Here is a 19,397-nt window from a genome sequence, read left to right as displayed (position 1 = left end):
AGATGCCCGTCGCATGGACGGCAAAGGGCTCTGGCGTTTTTTAGTTGCAGAAAAAGCATCAGGTCATTGCCTGCCTTGCGAGCCATTTCGGATTTGGCCCAGCGTCACGCCGTGTCCACTGGGGACATGTCCCAGGGAAGGCCGCGGGTGCATCTGTGACCTTGAGGCTCCAGGGCAGGGGACTCGCAGTGCCTGGCGACCTTCTTGTCACCTCTTTGGTGGAGGTGGACGGAAAGGGTCCTTTGTGTCTGCAGTTGGTTTCCTGGGCGCACAGCTCTGTGAGGGACTCAGCAACAGCAGCCCCTTCCGGCGTGAGGTGGCGAATGCCATCGCGGAGGCGCTGAGGGTGCTGGCTCTTTCCAGCGTCCCGTTGTCTCCGGTTCATTGTGACGGAACCTGGTGGCTGACAAATGGAGATGACTTTGCTCTTTTGTTTCTGGAGAGAAATGAAAACATCGCGTTGGAGCTTTGCATGTTTTTCTCCAATGCCGTTCTGAAGAGGCAGGATGGAAGGTTTTGCACAGCATGCGCTTTCTCCCTGTGACTTACTCTCGAAAGAGCTGGCAAAATAAGCCGCTCATCTCTGCTGGGAAAAGAATAAGGTCCTTTCCGGCTACCTCTGCCATGCCGGCCACCCCTGTAACGCTGGAGCACCCCACCTGCAGGCCCGCCTGGACGACGTCTCCTCCATGGGAGTAGACACGGGCTATGTTATTCCTTCTCCTGATTGTGCCCGAAGCCCTGTTCTCAGCAAGGGACGACGTCCATCCTCACAGCGTGGTCCTCACCAGGGACCAAACGGGGGCATTCCAGTCCCACCCCTGGCTCCTGCGCTGCTCGGGCACCTCTGCCCTGCCCCTGAGCGGGGGCCCCTCGGCTCATCACCACCCCTGCCTCTGACCCCGTAAGCGCCGCCTACGGAGAGAACTATGGAGAAAAATGGCTATTTCAGCCTGTTGCGCACAGCTCTGCTGGGCCTGGGGAGCCCTCCCAGAAACACACTCAGGGCGAGTCCTCTGTGGGCTCCGTGTCACGCGGCAGGTGCCTGCATGCTGGCCATCCTCAGCACAGCGGCCCGCCACCTGACTCATCGGCCATGGGCAGGTCTGCTCGCCCACCAGGTCCGGCCTTCAAGTCAGCTGCTTCCCTCTTCAGACTCCAGAGTGACATCTGTATATCCCTCGCAATGCCACATGGCACCTGCGGACGGCACATTGCTGGCACACGCTCTGGAGATGCGCCTGGAAGTTCAGGCTGCGCTGCCTCGTGGTCAGCTTCCCCCATGGGAACAGAGGGGCTGCCGGGCGTCATGTCCGGGCCAGTGCGCAGAGCAGAAACAAGACGGGCCCTTGAATCGAGCTCACAGTCCATCAGACGCAGCGAGGCCGTGCTCGCCCCTGACCCGAGGGAGCAGAGGTGCCTGCTGGTCATGCCGCCCATCCTGCGAGGGCGTCAGCGACAATCAGCCACATGACTAGGACCTTTCCCGCAGGGTCGCTGATGAGACACAGTCCAGGGGCAGCGCCAAGTCTAACTTCTGGCCACTGAGAAATGGCACCAGATCTGCTCAGAAAACCAACACACTTAGTGACCTCATGAAGATTAATGGCTTTAAAATATATTTCTCATCACAAAAGCACAGCAACAGGAAGCAGCTTGTGAACCCGACTTGTCTGCTTCGTTCCCTTGAATGAATGCAGAAGCGGACAGGAGACACGGGCCCCACTGAGTGAAGTCCGCAGGGTCCACTGCGTGGGGACGGGTGGCGACGGGACGTGAGGGCCACGCGGGCGGGGTGATGTGGGCCGCTTCGGCCATCTCAGTGTGGTGACTCTCTCTTCCCAGGGTTTCCAAGGCAAGACTGGCCCCCCAGGTCCCCCGGGCGTGGTCGGCCCTCAGGTGAGATGCCACGTACCCAGGTTTCACTGGTCGCCCGTCACCTGCCCACGCATGGGGGAGGGTCCTGGCTCGGGTGTCGGTCTCCCAGGCTTCTGAAGGTGCAAGTGTTGCCAACAGAAACTGAAGTTCCTAACGCCTGTCAATATCGAGACATGCTCTGTGCAGCAGATGAGGGGGCGGGGACTCAGGAGCGGTCCCCATGAACCAGGCAGGCAGAACAAGGATGGCTGCCCGCGCGAGGCCTCTGGGCAGTTGGGGCCAGACCGGGGCTGGGCGCGGGGTTCGGCTTCCACCCATGGGCAGGAGCCAGCTGTGCCCGCTTGTCCTTGCTCTTGGTGTCCACTGCAGCTTGGTTTCGGCGCCCCGGGCCCGCTGTCCTAACCGCAGCCTGGACTCGTGGCTCAGAGCGACACTGCAGGGCAGCTGTCACCCTGTTTCTTGGGATGTTTGCACCTAATGTAGCAACAAATAAGACGCTGAGCTGCGCGGCCACAAGCTGCAGGGAACGTGGGCACACACCTCTCTTGGGCAACCGTGGCCTCCCCTCAATGCCCTCCTCCTCCCGTGACACCCTGGGAAATGCGGGCCATGTCCCGCTGTGTCGGAGGGGAACACCGGACCACAGGGGGACCAGGCCGCTAGCTGACCCCCTACGGCCACCTGCTTGCTTTGGTCCCCTCCTTCCTGGAGCTTTACCAGAAAGACACCTGCAGAGCTCCACGGAGGCTTGGTGGCCGTGTGGTGGCCCTTCGTCCCTGTGGCCAGGGCTGTCCTCAGAATTAGGCAGAGAAGGTCACCCCCTTGTGTGCCCCTTGAAATTTGTGGCTGACACCGATTCTCCCCACAGGGCCCCACAGGAGAAACTGGTCCGATGGGCGAGCGAGGCCACCCGGGGCCCCCGGGCCCCCCAGGTGAACAGGGGCTCCCGGGCCTTGCCGGGAAGGAGGGCACGAAGGTGAGTCACTTGGACGTCCATGCCAGGCCGCACTTTTCCCGAGGTCGTTTTGGCACTTTTCCAATGACTGGGTCATTGCTGCACCGAGTGCTCTGCGTACCAGCCTCCGCCCCGACCCGGACTCAGTTCCGCTTCTGCTCGATGGGAAGGGGGGCCTGGGCTGACCCGCCACAGGGACGGATGGAGCAGGGCCTGGGGGTCGAACGTCCTAGGCCTTCTGCCCCGGGCCCTGTCTCGTCACCAGCCCTTCCCCCAGCTGTCACGCCTGCTCCCAGAAACTGAGCAAACGCTCTGGGACTTCACGTGTCTAAAACGAGACCCTTAACCCATTCTCCGCTCGCCCCGTGAACACTCGCCGGCGGTACGTGCAGCTGCAGCGTCTACCCCGAGATAACGCGCGGATCACAGTCCTGACCTCGCCCCCAAGTCCACCACGAGATATCGCGCTTTTATTACTATTGTCACATCCCTCTAGCGTAGCGATGGTCTTTGGAAACAAACGACATCATTCTATTTATAGCATTCTGCTTTTAGTAGCAGCGTTTCCATTTACAGAACGTAGTAATTCTCTATCGCTGAAAATGTCAAATCCTAGAAAACATAGCGTTGCTACGCGTGACGTGAGCATCGTGCGTGAACAGTCGTTGGCCGGAGGTTCATTTGATGAATCGGATTTGTGTACATATCTCTGTCACACTAGGGTCAGAGACAAGTTCTGTTTAGAAACAGCTCCCAAAACAGTTTTTGTATTTTATTTTTACGTTGAAAATCAGTTAGATTTGTGTCATCCTCAAAGAGCGTGTTTATGGGAAATTAAATTAACGTTGGCAGCGAGTTGCACTTTTTTCCCTAAATGAGAAATGGGTTTAAAAATCCTTCACTATTATTAGAGACTAAAGAATAAGTAATAAAAATTGAGGATGTGTACGCTCTGTCTTACCTCCTGGCACCAGCTCACGCCCCCCGTTTCTCAGGAAGCCCCGCCCACTCCGCCCCCCAGCCTGGATGCCCCACGCTGGGGGTTGTCATGGCTGCGTGTTAGCGTAAAAATAGGTAATTCTTTCCTTTTCAACTTTTCAGTAAGGGACACAGGAAATAACCCCATGCAAGAGAATCAACAAAAAACAATGAAGTAAAGCCAATCAAAGAAATACTGAAGAAAATCCACATGCGGATATACGTATACGTATATGTACTTAAATACATACGTACACTTGGGAAATTACATATACATGTGTGTAAGATATGGGTATATAAATACAAACACAAGTACAGATATATAGATAGAGGTATTGATAGAGATACAGGTATAAATACAGATATAGATAAAAGCACAGATATAGATAATAGATACAGGTATAGGTACAGATGTATGTACAGATATAGATGCAGATACAGGTACAAGTACAGACACAGGTATCAGTCCCTGTTGCAAGGATTGCTGTCCGAGTTTGGAAAGGAGGCCAAGGGCATGCTGGTTGGGAGACCCCCGTGCTCCCATGTTGGACCCAGGGAAAATTCCGGAAGCTCTCACAGCTCTAACGTACCTCCAAGAAGGTGTGTGCTGCATGGTGCAATGCTCCCGACACCTTGGCCACGGCCCCTCACTCTGAGCAGTCTCACGAGGAGCCCCAGGCCTCTCAGAAGGCAGATGTAGGTTGCTGCCGCCCACGCAGCCCCAAAGGACTCGGGAGCGTCGGAGACCGGTCCCCAGACCCGCCCACCGAGTGACCTGACGCTGGGCCTCCCAGGCGCAGGCTTGGGCCTTGCTGTGTGGAGTCGGCCAGAGGCCTTCGAAGCCCAGCGCCCCACCCCGGCCCCGCCCCACCCCGGCCCCACCCCCACAGACCCTGTTCCTGGGTGGTGCCCACACTGACCCATGGCTCTGATTTCAGGGTGACCCGGGCCCCACCGGCCTCCCCGGGAAGGATGGCCCTCCGGGACTGCGTGGCTTTCCTGGGGACCGAGGGCTCCCCGGTCCAGTGGTGAGTGAGGGGCCGGGGCAGGAGGGGCAGGGGGGATGCAGGCAGACACTGCCTGGCCTTGCGGCCGCTCCCCACAATGCCCCTGACCACAGCCTCGTTCTCTGCAGGGAGCACTCGGACTGAAAGGCAGCGAGGGCCCCCCCGGCCCACCGGGCCCCGCGGTGAGTGACGTGGGTCCCACAGAAGCATTAACGCCCTCTACTCTCTAGTTCACCTATGCCGCGGGCAAGGCAGGGCGGTCCCGCGGGCCGGGAGAGGGCACACTGACCCGTGGGTGCTAAAGGCTGTGGCGATGGACTTGGGAGGGAGGTGGACAGTGTGTCCTTAGCTGGCATCTGGGGGACCGAGGGCCGCGAGGGTCACCTTGTTTGAGGAGAGGTGGAGCCCTGGGCAGTTTGGTGGGAGGGCTGTGGGGAGCAAGCGCTGAAGGACATTCTCAGTCACTGGGCGGGGGCAGATGTACTTGGCCTTACAGGAGAAGAGCTGAGAGGGGGCCAGAAGCACAGCACCTCACAAGCCAGACTCAGCAGTCTGCGCTGGCCGGGCCCAGGGGGCCACTGGGCTCTGCGGCGAGAGGCGAGGGGGCAGACGGACAGCGCTTTAGGGAACCGTGTCAGTGCGGTGTGAGGGCCTTCGCCGCGAACCCTGTTCTTGTCGCATCCAGGGGTCTCCGGGGGAGAGAGGCCCGGCCGGTGCCGCTGGGCCCATCGGAATTCCAGGGAGGCCTGGGCCCCAGGGACCTCCAGGGCCAGCTGGGGAGAAAGGAGCTCCTGTAAGTACCACCTCAGATGCCGGGGGCCTCCCATGCCCTGGCCTGTCCCTGTCTCTGTGCCCCCCCTCCCCGTGTGTATTTCCCTGGGCGTCTGTGGGATGGGAGAGGGGCTGAGTTGGAGGTCACTCTCCGAGGAAGTGTGTGTGTGTGCCAGGTGTCTTCCCTGAGGTCCAAGGGGGCAGGTCCCCAAAGTTGGTCAGCATCTCAGCGAGTTCCTGACCTAGAGGGGTGCCCGGGAATGTCCCGGCTAAGGCTCAGGGTATCCAGACGTGCCTTCAGCCTTGGTCTGGGTCCAGGCTCTGAGTGCCATGGCGGACAGGCCACAGCTGCCTGCCGTGTGCACGGCCCTTCCCTGCTGGTCCGAGCCCACGGCGGTTGATATGTGAGAAAGGAGGATCCTTGGGGCAGGCGCGCCTTTTTTTGGGCCAGGGCAGGTGTGGAGAAAAGAAGGGACAGGACACGTGTGACAGGGAGATAAGAACATCCTGGTCCCCAACACCGCCCTCTCAGCGCCCCCTGAGCATGGCACCTGAGAGTGGAGGCTTTTTGGGACCTCGAGTTTGGGGGGGATTCTGAATCTTGGTTTCCACAAAGGAGACTAATGAGTCCCTTCTTGTCTGGACCCCTGGCCAGCTACCAGCCCGCCTCGGCCCCTCAATCCCCCAACGACTCACAAATGCCCTCACTGCCCCGACGTACCCCACCTGACCATGTTGGGCTCTGCCACATAGCTTTTGCAAACTGCCACCCGCCCAAAATTCAATCAGCCATGGGGACAAATTTCAGCCCAGACTTCCCTTCTGAACTCAGAACGTCAGGATGAGCTGAGTTGGTGGGGGGAGCAGTGTCGGAGGACAGTCTCAACTGCGTAGGGGTCGGGGTGGGAGCTGGCTGATTCCCATGGGGGCGGCGAGTCTTCCTATACATTTCGCTCTCGGTGGCTCCCCGGGCGAGAACGGCCACCGAAACCACGCTGGGAACCCCAGCGCCATTGAGAATGTAATGGCATCTCACCACTTCCGGTGAGGCGCCCAGGACGCTGGTCCAGCTGAAGCTGCGTCGGAACCTGACGCCTGCCGGGCCCTGGTGCATGTGGAGCACACAGATCCGGCTGGAAACAGTTTGGTTCGTTGTCTCGAGAGAGTAAAGATTTGAGCAGAAACCTCTCGAGAGTGGCACTAGCCGTGACAAGGCTGTCACCGCCAGATCAGCTCCAGAGAGCACGGGGCGAGGAAAGGTCTGTCTCCGAGCGATGCCGGCCTGAGCAGTGACGTGGGGAAGAGGCCGGCCGCCTCGGGCTTGGCCAGGGCGGGGCTGCCATCGCAGGGACTGAGGACTGAGCGTGAGGGGCAGGGGGGAGCCATGCATGCGGGAGGGGTCGGGGGGTGAGCCTGCCGGGACGCCCGACGCCGGGGACCCGCGCTGTGCGTCCTTTGGAAGAAAGGGGTTCCCGGCTCGGCGACAGCATCCGGCGGCGCCCCGCGTGGCACGACGGCCGGTGGAGTGGAGCAAGGCAGGAGAGGGAGGCGGCGTGCACGCACGTGCGGCCCGGGGCTATCTGCGGAGCGCGGAGGGCGCGCGCTGGCGGAGGCGGAGGCGGAGGCGGAGGCGGTGGCGGTCTAGCATGCGGGCTCAGGGTTCCGTGCGGCCGGGGCTGCACCGTGCCCAGCCGTGCCTCAGTCTCCCACGTGTAAAAGCCCTCCCTAGGATGGGCGGGGATGGGACGTGGTGTTGAGAGGAAGGGGCTGGTAGATGCCCCGGCTCAGAGGACCCGGCTGCAGTCTGTCAGGACTGAGGGCACCGTTACCATGGGAACTGCTGGCTTCCTGCCCGGGGTCCCCTCTGGGGAGATGGGCTGGTGGCAGGATGTTCCCACGACGGAGCTGACCAGCGACCTTCTTCCTCTTTAGGGCGAGAAAGGACCCCAAGGACCAGCTGGCCGAGACGGTCTCCAGGGCCCTGTGGGGCTCCCCGGTCCGGCTGGCCCCGTGGGCCCCCCCGGAGAAGACGGAGATAAGGTAAGGAGAGTGGAGGAGGCCCCTCCTCGGACGACACTCGGCCCCACTGGCCAGTGCCCGTGGGTCAGGGCCAGGGCGGTCCCTGTAGACAAAGGGATGCGAGCACTGTGGGATCTCCGGGGACAGAGCCACTCTGCCCGCCCTGTGTTCTCAGTGCCAGTGGCCGCCCTCGGAACAGCTCACTCACAAGCGGTCGTAAACGAGGCTGCTTGTATTTACGATGTTGTCGTTTACCCGACCACTGAGCTCGCGGGAGCTTAGAGAGTGCTGCCTGCCTGCGCGGCGTCCGTGTCGCCCGACACGCCTGCGGCTGGCGCTGGAGCGGAGCGAGCACCGAGCTGCCCCGCATCCTTGCGGATTCTAAATCCGTGGAGCGACTGCATGAGGTCTCACTCAGCGTCTATTTTGAGGTGTCTTCACGCAAGTCGGGCTGCCTCGCATCGGGAGTGTGCTTCAGAATTCGGTGCCGCTGCTGTGGCAGCCTGTGTCTTCCCCTTCACGTAACGAAGACACTGGATTTAGCTCTCCGGGTTAACTTCCCACTTAAGCAGCCCTCCGGAGACATTTCCGACTCCGTCACCTCTGCGCAGCTGACGGCTTGCTTCTCGGGGCGGAAGCCGGTGTGGCTCCGTAGAAACCCCGGAGAGGTTTGCTAGCTGCTTCGGAAGCACGGCCCCCGTGCTGCTGGCTATTGTACTGTCGCGCAAGCCTATCCGACAAACAGTAATCGTGTTCACGGCGGCTCTCACCACATTTGCAAATCCACTAAAGCTCTGTGTCACGTAGGATCAGGGCCTCGTCCCGTTCAGCTCTCATATTAAAAACGGAAATCAAAGCGGCACATGGAAACGTCCCCTCAGGTGTTGGCAGCGTCCCCGGGACGCAGATTGTTCTGAATCAAGACAAGGTACCCGCAGGGGTGGGAGCGTCTGGCCTCATGAGTCCACATGTCCCCACAGGGAGAGGTCGGGGAGCCAGGACAGAAGGGGAGCAAGGGGGACAAAGGCGAGCAGGTAAGGACCGCGGGGGCGTGTGCGGGGCCGCCCAGGGCAGGGGGGCCACGCGCTCAGCGTGACACGCGCCGTTGCTGACGTTAGTAACGTGATTAATGTGACAACACGAGCGACCGACAACCGAGGACACAGCTGACGACCCCTTTCCTGTCGCGATCTCGTGTGTGTGTGGATGCTTGTCTGCGTGTGTCCGGGGACAGGAAGCACGCACAGGTTCGGGGGAGGAGAGCACACCCAGCGCTTCTGTCCTCGAGGCCGTCAGGTCCGCAGACGTGACCACGCCCCCTGGTGCCGAGAGCCGCAGAACATTCTGACGGGGTGGCACCCTCGCCAAGCGCCTCTCGACTTCGCCCTCTTTCCTCTGCTCTGCTGGAAAGTCTACCGTGTTCTCGCCAAAGCTCCGTCCCACGGCCGCCAGCTCCTCCGGTGGACGAGGAACGTGTCCTGTCTGCTGTGCAGGCGGCACTTCCCGCCCTGCACTTCTGTCCCCAAGCAGTTGGTGATCACGTTTCTGTCGGGGCCTCGTCCTGGAGCTAGTCAGGCTCCCAAGGACAGCAGTGCCCTGTCCCCCTTGCCTCCCTCCCTCACACACTCCCTGTGCTGACAGCGAGGTGTGTTTGGGGACGTAACAGGCAGGGCGTCACGGAGCCAGGCCCCAGTTCGGCCATGGAAGAGCTGTGGGACCCCAGTCCTTGTTTTACGGCCGGGGCCTCCCTGGGGCCCATGTCATGGGTGTGTGGCAGGGATTAAGGTGATGCACGGGGGCCTCTAGCAGGATGTTGGCGGCCACCACTGCCACGCATGGAAGCGTGCTCTCGTGGTTGAGCCAGGAGTGCCACCGGTTCCAGACCCTGCAGGAAGCTTGCACTGTCATGTGAACATTCTTTTGTGTGACGGCCATGAGCGGGGGCTGAACCGATGACCTGGGACGCACGGTCCCCTGCACTGACCAGCCCCTCTTCCTTGGCCCAGCTGTGGTTCAGGAAGCAACTGTGTCTGTCTCTCCCCACAGGGCCCACCTGGGCCTACCGGTCCTCAAGGCCCCATCGGACAGCCAGGCCCCTCGGTGAGTATCTGTGGTTAAGGACACTCACACGGTCCCCGAGCCCCCGAGTGGATGGTACCGGGAACCGGTCCTCACCCGCGACTCCATATCTCCCTGCAGGGGGCTGACGGCGAGCCAGGGCCTCGAGGCCAGCAGGGCCTTTTTGGGCAGAAGGGTGATGAAGGTCCAAGAGGCTTTCCTGGGCCCCCCGGACCTGTGGGGCTGCAGGTAAGTGTAGAGTTGGCGTGCTGACGGGCAGTTTCCCTCGGGCACGGTCACTCCCACGCCTCGTCAACCTGCACTCACACGTGGGGGTGCACACCCACTTCTCTCTCTGCTTTTACAAAGTCTGAATCACGCGTTTGTGTAGGAAGTTCGCGCCCAGCTTTCCCGTTCCAGTTTACTAGTCGTGTTGAATGTCATCAGATAGTCTTCGAACACGTCAGTTTTATTTATGTTTGAAAACATGATTTTTAGTCACTGCATAGTATTCTAGCATATGGTGGTGACATCATCAACTCAGACATTCCCCCGCTCCTGGCTCATTAGGTTTTATTGTTGTATGGGACGATGCAGTAAGCGCTTTTGTCCATAAATCTTTGCGTATTGTCTAATTATTTCCCCGGGCTAATTCTGAGACCTGGAATCACGCGACGTCCTCATATTTAGTGCTGCGCTAGAGGCACCTTGCCGAGGCTCGTGGACGCCCGCCAGGGCGTGGCGTGGGGAGCCAGAGGGGCCATGTGCGCTGGACAGTGCAGTGCTGACCTCAGCTTCTGACCATTCCCGTCCTCAGGGTCTGCCGGGACCTCCAGGAGAGAAAGGCGAGACGGGGGACGTGGGCCAGATGGTAAGTGTGACCGGGGCCAGGCCGAGGTGGCCGGTGTCCAGTCTGCGTCCTCTCTGTGTTCAGCGGCTCTCCTTCTCCTAGGGCCCGCCAGGTCCCCCCGGCCCCCGAGGACCTTCTGGAGCTCCAGGCGCTGACGGGCCACAAGGCCCCCCAGGTGGAATAGGCAATCCCGGCGCAGTGGGAGAGAAGGTGACTCACGCCCCTTAACTGTTGTCGCGTCCGATGTACGCGTGCAAGGAGAACCGCGTGTGCGTGTGCCGTGCGTGTCCGCCCAGCCTCGTTTACGGTGACGTGCAGGCGCGTCGCGTCACTGGGCAGTTCCTGTCGGGTGCGTTTGGAAGTTTGGATGATGTGGGCAGCGGAACGGGGAGCCGCGACCTCTGTACGTGACAGGCTTTCGCAGAATTTGCAGATGGTGCAAGCGCCAGCCAAGGCCCTGCCAGCTCTGCGGGTTTCGCTCTGAGAGAGGGAGGTTTCCTGAGGTGCTGTGGTTGCTACTTGTGTGGCTTCCGCGGCCACCACACGCTGCCTCCCATAGCCCTTGGCGCCTGATCTGAGTCCTTTTAGGGCCCGGGCGCTGGAGGTGGCTGACGGGCGTGCCGGGCTTGCGTGGGCACACCTGTGCACGCACGTGTGCAGCGGGCTCACACCGCTTTTAAAGCACTTGCCCCACTTCCTCGGGGTGAAAGGAAGGACGTGATGTGCTTCCGTCCGTTTGCATTCATTCCCTGGACGCCATTTCCAGAACTTTCAGGCATCGGCCATTCANTCCCACCCCGCTCACCCACCTGTTCTCGAAATCGTCCTCCACTCACCTCGGGAAGGCCGCCGACACTGACGCCTGCCGTGCACGTGTGTCCATGACGTGCGTGTGTCTGTCGCTGGCCCTGCTTCACCCCGACCGTGACCGCTGGGCTTCTCACGTGCCTCACCTCCCGTGCCGCGTGCGGTCAGAGGACAGTGACCGCTGTGTCACCTCCCCCCGCCCTGGTGCCCGCCGTCAGGAAGGAGTCGGTAAACGCTCAACGCTGGAGCCGCTGCTCTAGTCACTGCCGTGACCACCACGTTTCCTCCACAGGGTGAGCCTGGCGAAGCCGGGGAGCCTGGCCTGCCTGGAGAAGGGGGCCCTCCGGTGAGTGAGTGGCTCTGGGGACGCGGGGGGGGGCGTGGATGGGCTGGGCGGGGTGTGCCCCAGTGTCCCATCCGTGAAACGGGACCCTGTCTCTTCTGCCCACCTCATGGGATTGCTGTAAGAAAGAAGGAGTTGAAGGGCGTGAGCACGTGTGCGCATGTGCATGCATGTGTGCATGTGCGTGCACGTGTGTGTGCAAAAGTTAGCGATGGACACCCACGGCCAGTGCCTCCGAGCTGTTCTGCTGTCTGTGGTGTTCCAGGTCCTTCTGCAGGCTGCTGTCCATGTGGGTGCCTATTGTCCCCATGTCAGCCACGGTGGTCAGACCCCCGCAGCTCAGATGAGCGGTCTTTCAGGCCTGCCTGTGGGGGGTTTGGGGCCCCAGAGGCAGACAGAGCTCTCCTGGGCGTCGAGCTGCTCCATCCACCTGTGACCCACAGACGCGTGGGCCCCTCACGGCTTGCGCTGCCCGCTGTCTAGCCCAGGGGTTGGTCCGTCCAGCCTAGTGGCGGAGTCTTGGCCTCGAAGGGCCTGGGAAAGCCAGTGGGTTCCTCAGCCACCTGGCGATGCCCTCAGGGCCAGGCTCGGGAGAGCGAGCAGCCGCGGGTACCCACGGCCCAGCGGACACCTGAGGAAGGATGCGCACATCCCACCCCCCACGTGACGCCGGCAGTGGTGCACGTAGGGCTGGCACCTCGCTCCTGGAAGCTGTGAGGTCGGCCCCAGGAACACAGACCCTGGCCTTTCCCCGCAGGGACCCAAAGGAGAACGGGGAGAGAAGGGCGAGGCTGGGCCTTCCGGTGCCGCTGGGCCCCCTGGACCCAAAGGGCCCCCCGGAGATGACGGCCCCAAAGGCAGCCCCGTGAGTAGCCCAGAGATGCTGCAGGTGCCCCACGGCTGGGGTGGGCCCCGCGGCTGGGGTGGGCCCCGCGGCTGGGGTGGGCCCCGCGTCCCAGGCTGGCCTCGTCCCCTGCAGCGTCCTGGGGACACTGGTCTAGTGTAGAGGTTTTGCACCTGCTACTGGGCGCAAACAGGGGAGGAGAGGGAGGCAGAGTGAGGGAGGCGGAGTGGGGGGGGCAGGGCCCCTAGTCCCAGGTATGGAGGGGCCTGTGGGTGCCCATCCTGTGGCCTGCCCTGGTGGGGCCTCGGGAGGGTACCGCATGTCTGCAAGGCTCAGGCTCCAGTCTCGGCCTGGAGCTCAGGAGCGGAAGTGTGGGCACGGGTGGCGTGGCCTCCGGAAAGCGGGAGGGCGCGTCCCCCCGCCCGGGTCCCCCGCCCCGCCCGCTCTCAGGCTTGTTACAGGACCCACACGCAATGACGTTTGCAGAAGGTTCTGGGCTGCAAAGGGCACTGTGGTGTCGGAGCTGTGAGACTGTTCTCGGGGTGGTGGGCAGGCACTGGCTTCTCACCGCGACGGCTGGGTGGTGTGCTGACGGCCCGGCCCTGCCTCTCCCGTTTCAGGGTCCCGTCGGCTTCCCCGGAGACCCCGGTCCCCCCGGAGAGCCCGGCCCCGCGGTAGGTGTCCTCAGCCGCAGAGCCGCTCGGTCCCCTGTGCATCCACCTGCCCTTGGTCTCTCTGGGGTGCTTCCTTCTTGTGAACTCGCTGTGTGGCACACGCACTTGCAAATGGCATCAGTCTGGTGACCAAGTGGAGAGAGATGTCCTCCTTGGGGGCACCGTGTCTTGGTCCTGCCCAATGGGGCTGGATTTGGGGATGGGACGAGGGAGCATTGGGTGTCAGTACACGGACTCATGTGCCATCCAGGAGGGTGAAGGAACTTGTTTTTGTCCCCACAGGGTCAAGATGGTCCCCCTGGAGACAAAGGAGATGATGGCGAGGCTGGGCAAACGGTGAGTCCACCATGCCCTCCGGGACGCCGGTGGGGGCGTCGGTGCATCCTTGGGGTTCTCAACTTGCTTTGTCCGTTTCTGAGAAAAATCCAAGCCGGTTTGCCTTATGATACTGAGACGTGCCCGTGACGGGCAGCGGCCCCCCTGGCACACCCGCGGCTTGCCCCCAGGGAGGCTCCGCTAACCCCCACCAGCCCTGGCCCCGCCTCGTTTCTGCTCATCCGTCAAATGTCCCCTCGGAAAAGCTCTTTGCACATTGGCCCCTTGAGCTGAGAACACCTAGACGATTCCTCTTACCCCTGATGTTGAGTTTTTGAAACATTGCTTCGGACCAAGTCTCTGGGGTGGAACGGACCCCAGTGGGCCCCTACGTGCGACTCCACTTGGGGACGACCCCGAGTCTTCGTGGCTTCCCCTCCCCCCACCCCATGCCCACATGGCCAGTGTTGCTGGCGTTGCCCCCCCGTGGGCACAGGCCAGCGTCAGTGGCTTTAGGTGAGCGGCAGCCCAAGGCAGCGTTGGGTCACCAGCTCTGAGGCCAGGTGCCCTGGAGAGCTGTCTGCGATTCTACCGCAAGGACCCGGCCTATGACCCGGGGTGACAGTTGTCCTCCCCGTGCCTCAGCGTCCACACCTGTGGAGCTGGACGGCGGCGATGTGGGTGGAGCTTGTCGTGAGTGTCAGCTGTTGCTATGGGGTGGGGCTTTCTCCCCCAAATGCAGCGAGAAGTGAGGATGGGGGTCAGGACCAGAGCCGAGAACTGCCAGACGACGTCACTTAGGGCGTCGTGTGCTGGCTCCAGAGGAGCGAGGCAGCGTCAGGGCCGGCCGGGGACAGGCTGGTCGGGAGCTCAGCGCATTCCGTCAGCATCAGACCCACCCTGGCCTGGCGCGCCCTCCTGTCTCGACCCCAGTCCCTGATTCTGTTTTCTTTCTCCAACACCAGGGATCCCCGGGCCCCACTGGCGAACCAGGTCCGTCCGGGCCTCCAGGAAAAAGGGTAAATAGCTCTGCAGGCACGTCCTGCCTGCCAGCCTACTGCGTGGAGCGGGCCCCTCCCTCCCCGCCCGGCCTGGGCCCCGACGCCGGAAACGCTCCTGCTCGAGCGTGTTCTTGGCCTCCCCGCATGTCATCAGATCCCAGACCCCTAGGTCGACGCCCCTGATCCTTCCAGAAGCCGCCAAGTGCAGACATCACTCTAACAGCCATCGTAGGAGAAAAACACCCGTGAAGCTAAAAAACTCTTTTCTCTGAGTCAGACCTTTTGAAAAGCAAGAACAAGCTAATAGGCGTTTCTTTGCACATTGAATAATCTGTTGGTGGTGTTGCAGTAAACTGGGCTGCGGGGTTTGTGACCAGAAAGAGCCAGCCCCCCAAAACTCACGGCAGCCAGAGCACCTCTCCTCACTGACCCTGAGAGCGGCCTGTTTCAGCCTAGTGTCGTTCTGGCATGTTCCGAGGGCCTGTGTCTGTGCTGGCCCAGGGTCCGGAAGCGACCTGCACACGCCTCCGGGCCCCAGCCTGTCTGCACCCAGACACTGAGCTCAGCCCTCGGCTTCCGTGAGCCAGCTCGTCATGTGTCACTCTCTCGCTTGTTCTAGGGTCCCCCGGGGCCTGCAGGCCCTGAAGGCAGACAGGGAGAGAAGGGAGCCAAGGTAACGAGCTTCGGCCCGGCTGTTCCTGTGCATGGGGCTCCCAGAGGGCCACCGGCCTGCTGGCTGACCCGGGGGGCGGGGCGCAGACACGTGTGACGCAGGAAGGTCAGAGGCAGGGAGCAGGGAGGCCTGGCTCTCGCTGTGAACCTGGGATGGACAGTCGGGCATGTCCAGCATGGAGGCGGCTTGGTGGAGCCCGCGGGCACTGGGTTCCGGGATCCCCCGGGTCTGTCTGTCCCGCCAGCCTGAGGGAGGGGAGCAGGCACTGGAGTCACGAAGACCCGGGTGCCATGTGATCTCGGGCCCGGCGTTCGGCCATGCCCACCAGGGGCTGAGGGGACGAGGGGATGCCAGGGCCACCGTGCAGTCGGTGTGGAGCTGGACACCCAGAGCACTTTTGGGGCTGCTCTCCCAGGCCCCCAGGTGGTGTCACCTGGGAATGGTTCAGCCCGGTGCCTGCTCAGGAAATGGTGGCGTGTCCACCGCAAGCTCAGGGCTGGCCGGGACCGACGTGGCTCTGACTGCCGTGACGGGAGTTGGTGTGGTCACTGGAGACTGGGCAGTGGGGTGAATGGGCCAGGCGGCCTCCACAGGAATGTGGGGAACAGGGGCAGCCCGCGGGTGCCTGGGGGTGTCCGAGGTTCCCGCCAAGGCTCCTTGTGGTTTCTGAGCGGTGGCCTGGGCCACCGGGACCAGAGCGCCCCCGTCCGCCTCTCTGCCCTGCAGGGGGAAGCTGGCTTGGAAGGCCCTCCTGGGAAGACTGGCCCCATCGGCCCCCAGGGCGCCCCTGGGAAGCCCGGGCCAGATGGCCTGCGAGGGATCCCAGGCCCCGTGGTAAGTGGACCTGGGGGGCGGGGGTGGGGTGGGGATGGGCACGGGCAGGCGTGGCGGGGCAGGGCAGGGCTCACCGACGGCCGGCTGTGTTTCAGGGTGAACAAGGTCTCCCGGGATCCCCAGGCCCCGACGGCCCCCCCGGCCCCATGGTGAGTGACATCCCGAGGGGCCCCAGCAGTGGTGGGGTGGGATTGGGAAGGGAACCCAACTGACCCCACTGCCTCCTCCCACAGGGCCCCCCAGGACTCCCCGGCCTCAAAGGAGATTCTGGCCCCAAAGGGGAGAAGGTGAGACGGCTCCCAGGGGCCTCTGTGGTTGTGACTCGGGGCCCTCCAAACACCCATGCTGCTGATCCGTCGCCCACATTTGGCAAGTGCTCACTGCAGGCTGGGGAGCACCCCAGAGCTAGTGACACACTCCAGAACTAGTGACACAGGAACCATCTGTGACTCGTGCCCCACCCCCCGCTGGGGACCCATGAGACCCAGAGACCCACAGAGCCCAGAGGTCCCGGCCAGAGGGCGTTCAGGACCCGAGGAGCCGACACTCGCTCCGGACCTGGGTTCCCCCTCCTGCCTACAGGGAGTGTGTGGGAAGCCCTGTGGGGTAAACACCATCCCGTTTTCTCTGATGGGGTGGCCTTTCTGCTGACAGTGACGAACTTACAAACGTAACGCTCACATGCCAGACAGCCGCGTAGAAAGGAGGCAGCATGGAGTCTCCCCGCTCAACGCCCACCCCCACACAGCGCAGCCGCAGAGTAATGAGGGCTGGAGGAACCCTTCCAGAACCTTCTACAGGCTCATAGAAAACAACTTCACCTGAGCATACGTAGGGGATTTTTCTCTTAAAGAAACGTTGTAGTTACAGTGTCTCTGACAGCCTGTGACTTTCTCTCCAGCTGAGTCCCCACGTGCCATTCTGTCCCTGGCAGCAGAAGGCACGTCCTCCACAGAGAGCTGAGAAACTCATCTCAGTAAAAAGACGCGTGTGCGCGGCGTCCCTCGGGGCCTCCCGCCCGCGTGTCTCCGCCTCCTAGGTGGGGCCTCCACCAGTCAGCGCTGCTCCGCGGCCCCGACCTGCCCTTCGGGCGTGCTCCGTCTCTGGGAGACGTGGCCGCTGACTCGGAGGCATCCTGAGCCGCGGACGAGCTGCCGCGTGCAGCGGGCCTGCGAGGCTGGCCGACAGGCACTGCCGCCACCACCACCCCTGCATGCCTCTCTTCCCAACAGGGTCACCCAGGCCTGATCGGACTCATTGGCCCTCCGGGTGAGCAGGGTGAAAAGGGTGACCGCGGTCTCCCCGGCCCACAGGGCTCCTCGGGCCCCAAAGGAGAACAGGTACGTGAGGCCGCTCCTGGCCCTGTCGCAGGGCGGCCGGTAGGGGGAGACTCACGTGAACCGAGGCGTGGCTGTGTGGACGGTGACAGTGACTGCATTTCTGCTCCTCTGCAGGGTATCACTGGTCCTTCAGGCCCGATCGGCCCCCCAGGCCCTCCCGGCTTGCCGGTGTGTATCTGGGAGGGGTGCATGGCACCCCAACGGTTGCTGGGAGAGCAGGGAGGTGGGCGGGCCGGCCGTGGGCATCACAGGACAGTATGAGGTCTCGGGATCGGGCCCTGGGGTGGGTTTGCTCATTAACTGCCACTGGGGTTCCAAGTGGCCGCAGAAAGTGGGTCTCTGGGCCCTGGCTTCAGGTGAGGGGGCCGGGCGGGAACCTCCATCTCAGGGCTGCTCAACCCCGGGTGAAGAGAGCAGTGGCCAGCCCCCCACCCTCCTGCGGAGCTGGGCCCATCCCCGATGCACTCAGCCGGGGGCTGCCGTGTTGCTGGGAGGCCCAGAGCTCTAAAGACTGGAGTCCCTGTAACCTCCTCTACTTGTCCTGCCCAATCAGCCTCCATGCTCACCTGAGCCCAGGTGCCCATGGCCAAGATGGCCCTGGCCGACCAATGCTGGCCGGGGCTGCAGGCTGGGTGGCTCTGAGTGGGGCCTGAGGACAACAGCCTATCTCACCTTGGACTCTTGCCTGACCGGTGACTTCCTGGCTGGCGAGGGTGGGGGCTGAGCTGGGGCGGACAGGACCCGCTCCGCCTCCGCATGGGGAGCACCAGCCACACCCAGCCCCCTCCTCACCCTCCCGGACCCCTGGAGTGGGAGACAGGGGCACGAGGAGGGGTGGAGACCGGGCCAGGCCTGAGCAGGACTGGGTCAAAGGCAGATGGCCGGTGGGGAAGAGGCCGCCTGTTCACTAATACTCTGCCCCCACTCTCTTCAGGGCCCTCCTGGTCCAAAAGGCACTAAAGGCTCCTCGGTGAGTGGCACACACCTGCGTGGGCCCGTGCGGGACCCATCTGACCCCTCCCCGATCTGCGGTCCTCCCTGCTCCTCCCCTGCCGAGCGGCCCTGAGCTTGTTCCCAGCCTGAGTCGTCCCTGGCCAGGGGCCGGGGGTGCTGCTCCCTGCCTTGCAGAAAGGACTCTGTGTCCTTGAGCTCCCCTCTCGGGGCATCTGGGACTGGGGGGCGACAGGGGCCCTGGACCCACCCCCGGCACATCAGTTGTCCCCACATCCTCTCCACACAGGCTCCTGGACTTCAAGGGGGGTTAAGTCACATCAGCCTCAGTGATCACAGGGGGTTCTCTTTTCTTTTACCCAGGGTCCGACTGGCCCGAAGGGTGAGGCAGGCCACCCCGGACCCCCTGGCCCGCCGGTGAGCAGCCGCGAAGACTTGGAAGTCGGGCGGGGCTTTGCCTAATACAAGGGCGTCGCGGGAGGATCTGCGTGTGCTGTTTGGGTTCTGAGACTTTACGGAGCCCGCGTGGCACGTGGCGTGGTGGGGGGCCTGTCCCTGGGGTGGAGCCAAGAGAAAGCAGTCACCCCAGGCTCCCTCCCCGGGGACATCTGTGAGAGAGACGGAGGAGGAGGAGGGGAGAGAGCATGCGTGTGGATGTGCGTGTGTGTACCTGTGCACGTGTGCATGCATGTCTATGTGTGTACCTGTGTGTGTGAATGTGTGTGCGCGCACACGCGTCTGGTGGACAGCTCTAGACAAGGCCCGGAGGTGCAGGACGGAGCCCCGTGATAAGCCGCGGCAGCGACACCATGGAACACCCCCTTTGGCGGTGCCGCCTCTCAGCTCTCGCCTTATGCTTGGCGGGGGCCTCCAGACCCAGCCCTGCGAAGTGAAGCTCTATGGCATTGCAGGCATTAATGCGGCCCCACTGTGTGCAGCCCGGGCTGGGGCAGGGGCAAGAGGAGAGTCTAGCTGAGGACAGGACACGCCAACACCAGGCTGGGCTACGTGCCGCTGAGGGCTCTGCAGGGGACAGGCGGCCGAGGCCAAGCGGTGCCGGAGCTGGGCCTGCAGGGCACCTCGGGTCGGGGGAGGGAGG

General features: G+C 62.7%; 1 protein-coding gene across 1 annotated transcript in view; it reads left to right on the top strand.

Moving 5' to 3' along the window:
• The window catches only part of COL5A1 (collagen type V alpha 1 chain), a 139,611-nt gene that overhangs the window by 108,938 nt on the left and 11,276 nt on the right, over positions 1-19,397 (top strand). Inside the window, exons 28-51 of the mRNA XM_039867607.1 lie at positions 1,781-1,899; positions 2,747-2,854; positions 4,750-4,839; positions 4,947-5,000; positions 5,504-5,611; positions 7,522-7,629; positions 8,589-8,642; positions 9,655-9,708; positions 9,808-9,915; positions 10,484-10,537; positions 10,619-10,726; positions 11,616-11,669; positions 12,424-12,531; positions 13,131-13,184; positions 13,467-13,520; positions 14,465-14,518; positions 15,120-15,173; positions 15,900-16,007; positions 16,103-16,156; positions 16,241-16,294; positions 17,240-17,347; positions 17,462-17,515; positions 18,282-18,317; positions 18,662-18,754. Coding sequence (XP_039723541.1) covers positions 1,781-1,899; positions 2,747-2,854; positions 4,750-4,839; positions 4,947-5,000; positions 5,504-5,611; positions 7,522-7,629; positions 8,589-8,642; positions 9,655-9,708; positions 9,808-9,915; positions 10,484-10,537; positions 10,619-10,726; positions 11,616-11,669; positions 12,424-12,531; positions 13,131-13,184; positions 13,467-13,520; positions 14,465-14,518; positions 15,120-15,173; positions 15,900-16,007; positions 16,103-16,156; positions 16,241-16,294; positions 17,240-17,347; positions 17,462-17,515; positions 18,282-18,317; positions 18,662-18,754 — 1,850 coding nt within the window. The remainder of the gene's footprint in view (positions 1-1,780; positions 1,900-2,746; positions 2,855-4,749; positions 4,840-4,946; positions 5,001-5,503; positions 5,612-7,521; positions 7,630-8,588; positions 8,643-9,654; positions 9,709-9,807; positions 9,916-10,483; positions 10,538-10,618; positions 10,727-11,615; positions 11,670-12,423; positions 12,532-13,130; positions 13,185-13,466; positions 13,521-14,464; positions 14,519-15,119; positions 15,174-15,899; positions 16,008-16,102; positions 16,157-16,240; positions 16,295-17,239; positions 17,348-17,461; positions 17,516-18,281; positions 18,318-18,661; positions 18,755-19,397) is intronic.

Source organism: Pteropus medius, unplaced genomic scaffold (genome assembly GCF_902729225.1).
Source record: "Pteropus medius unplaced genomic scaffold, Ma_sr-lr_union100, whole genome shotgun sequence".
NCBI classification, from domain to species: domain Eukaryota; kingdom Metazoa; phylum Chordata; class Mammalia; order Chiroptera; family Pteropodidae; genus Pteropus; species Pteropus medius.
Note: the sequence above shows the minus strand (reverse complement) of the source record. Positions and strands in the feature narration are given on the sequence as shown.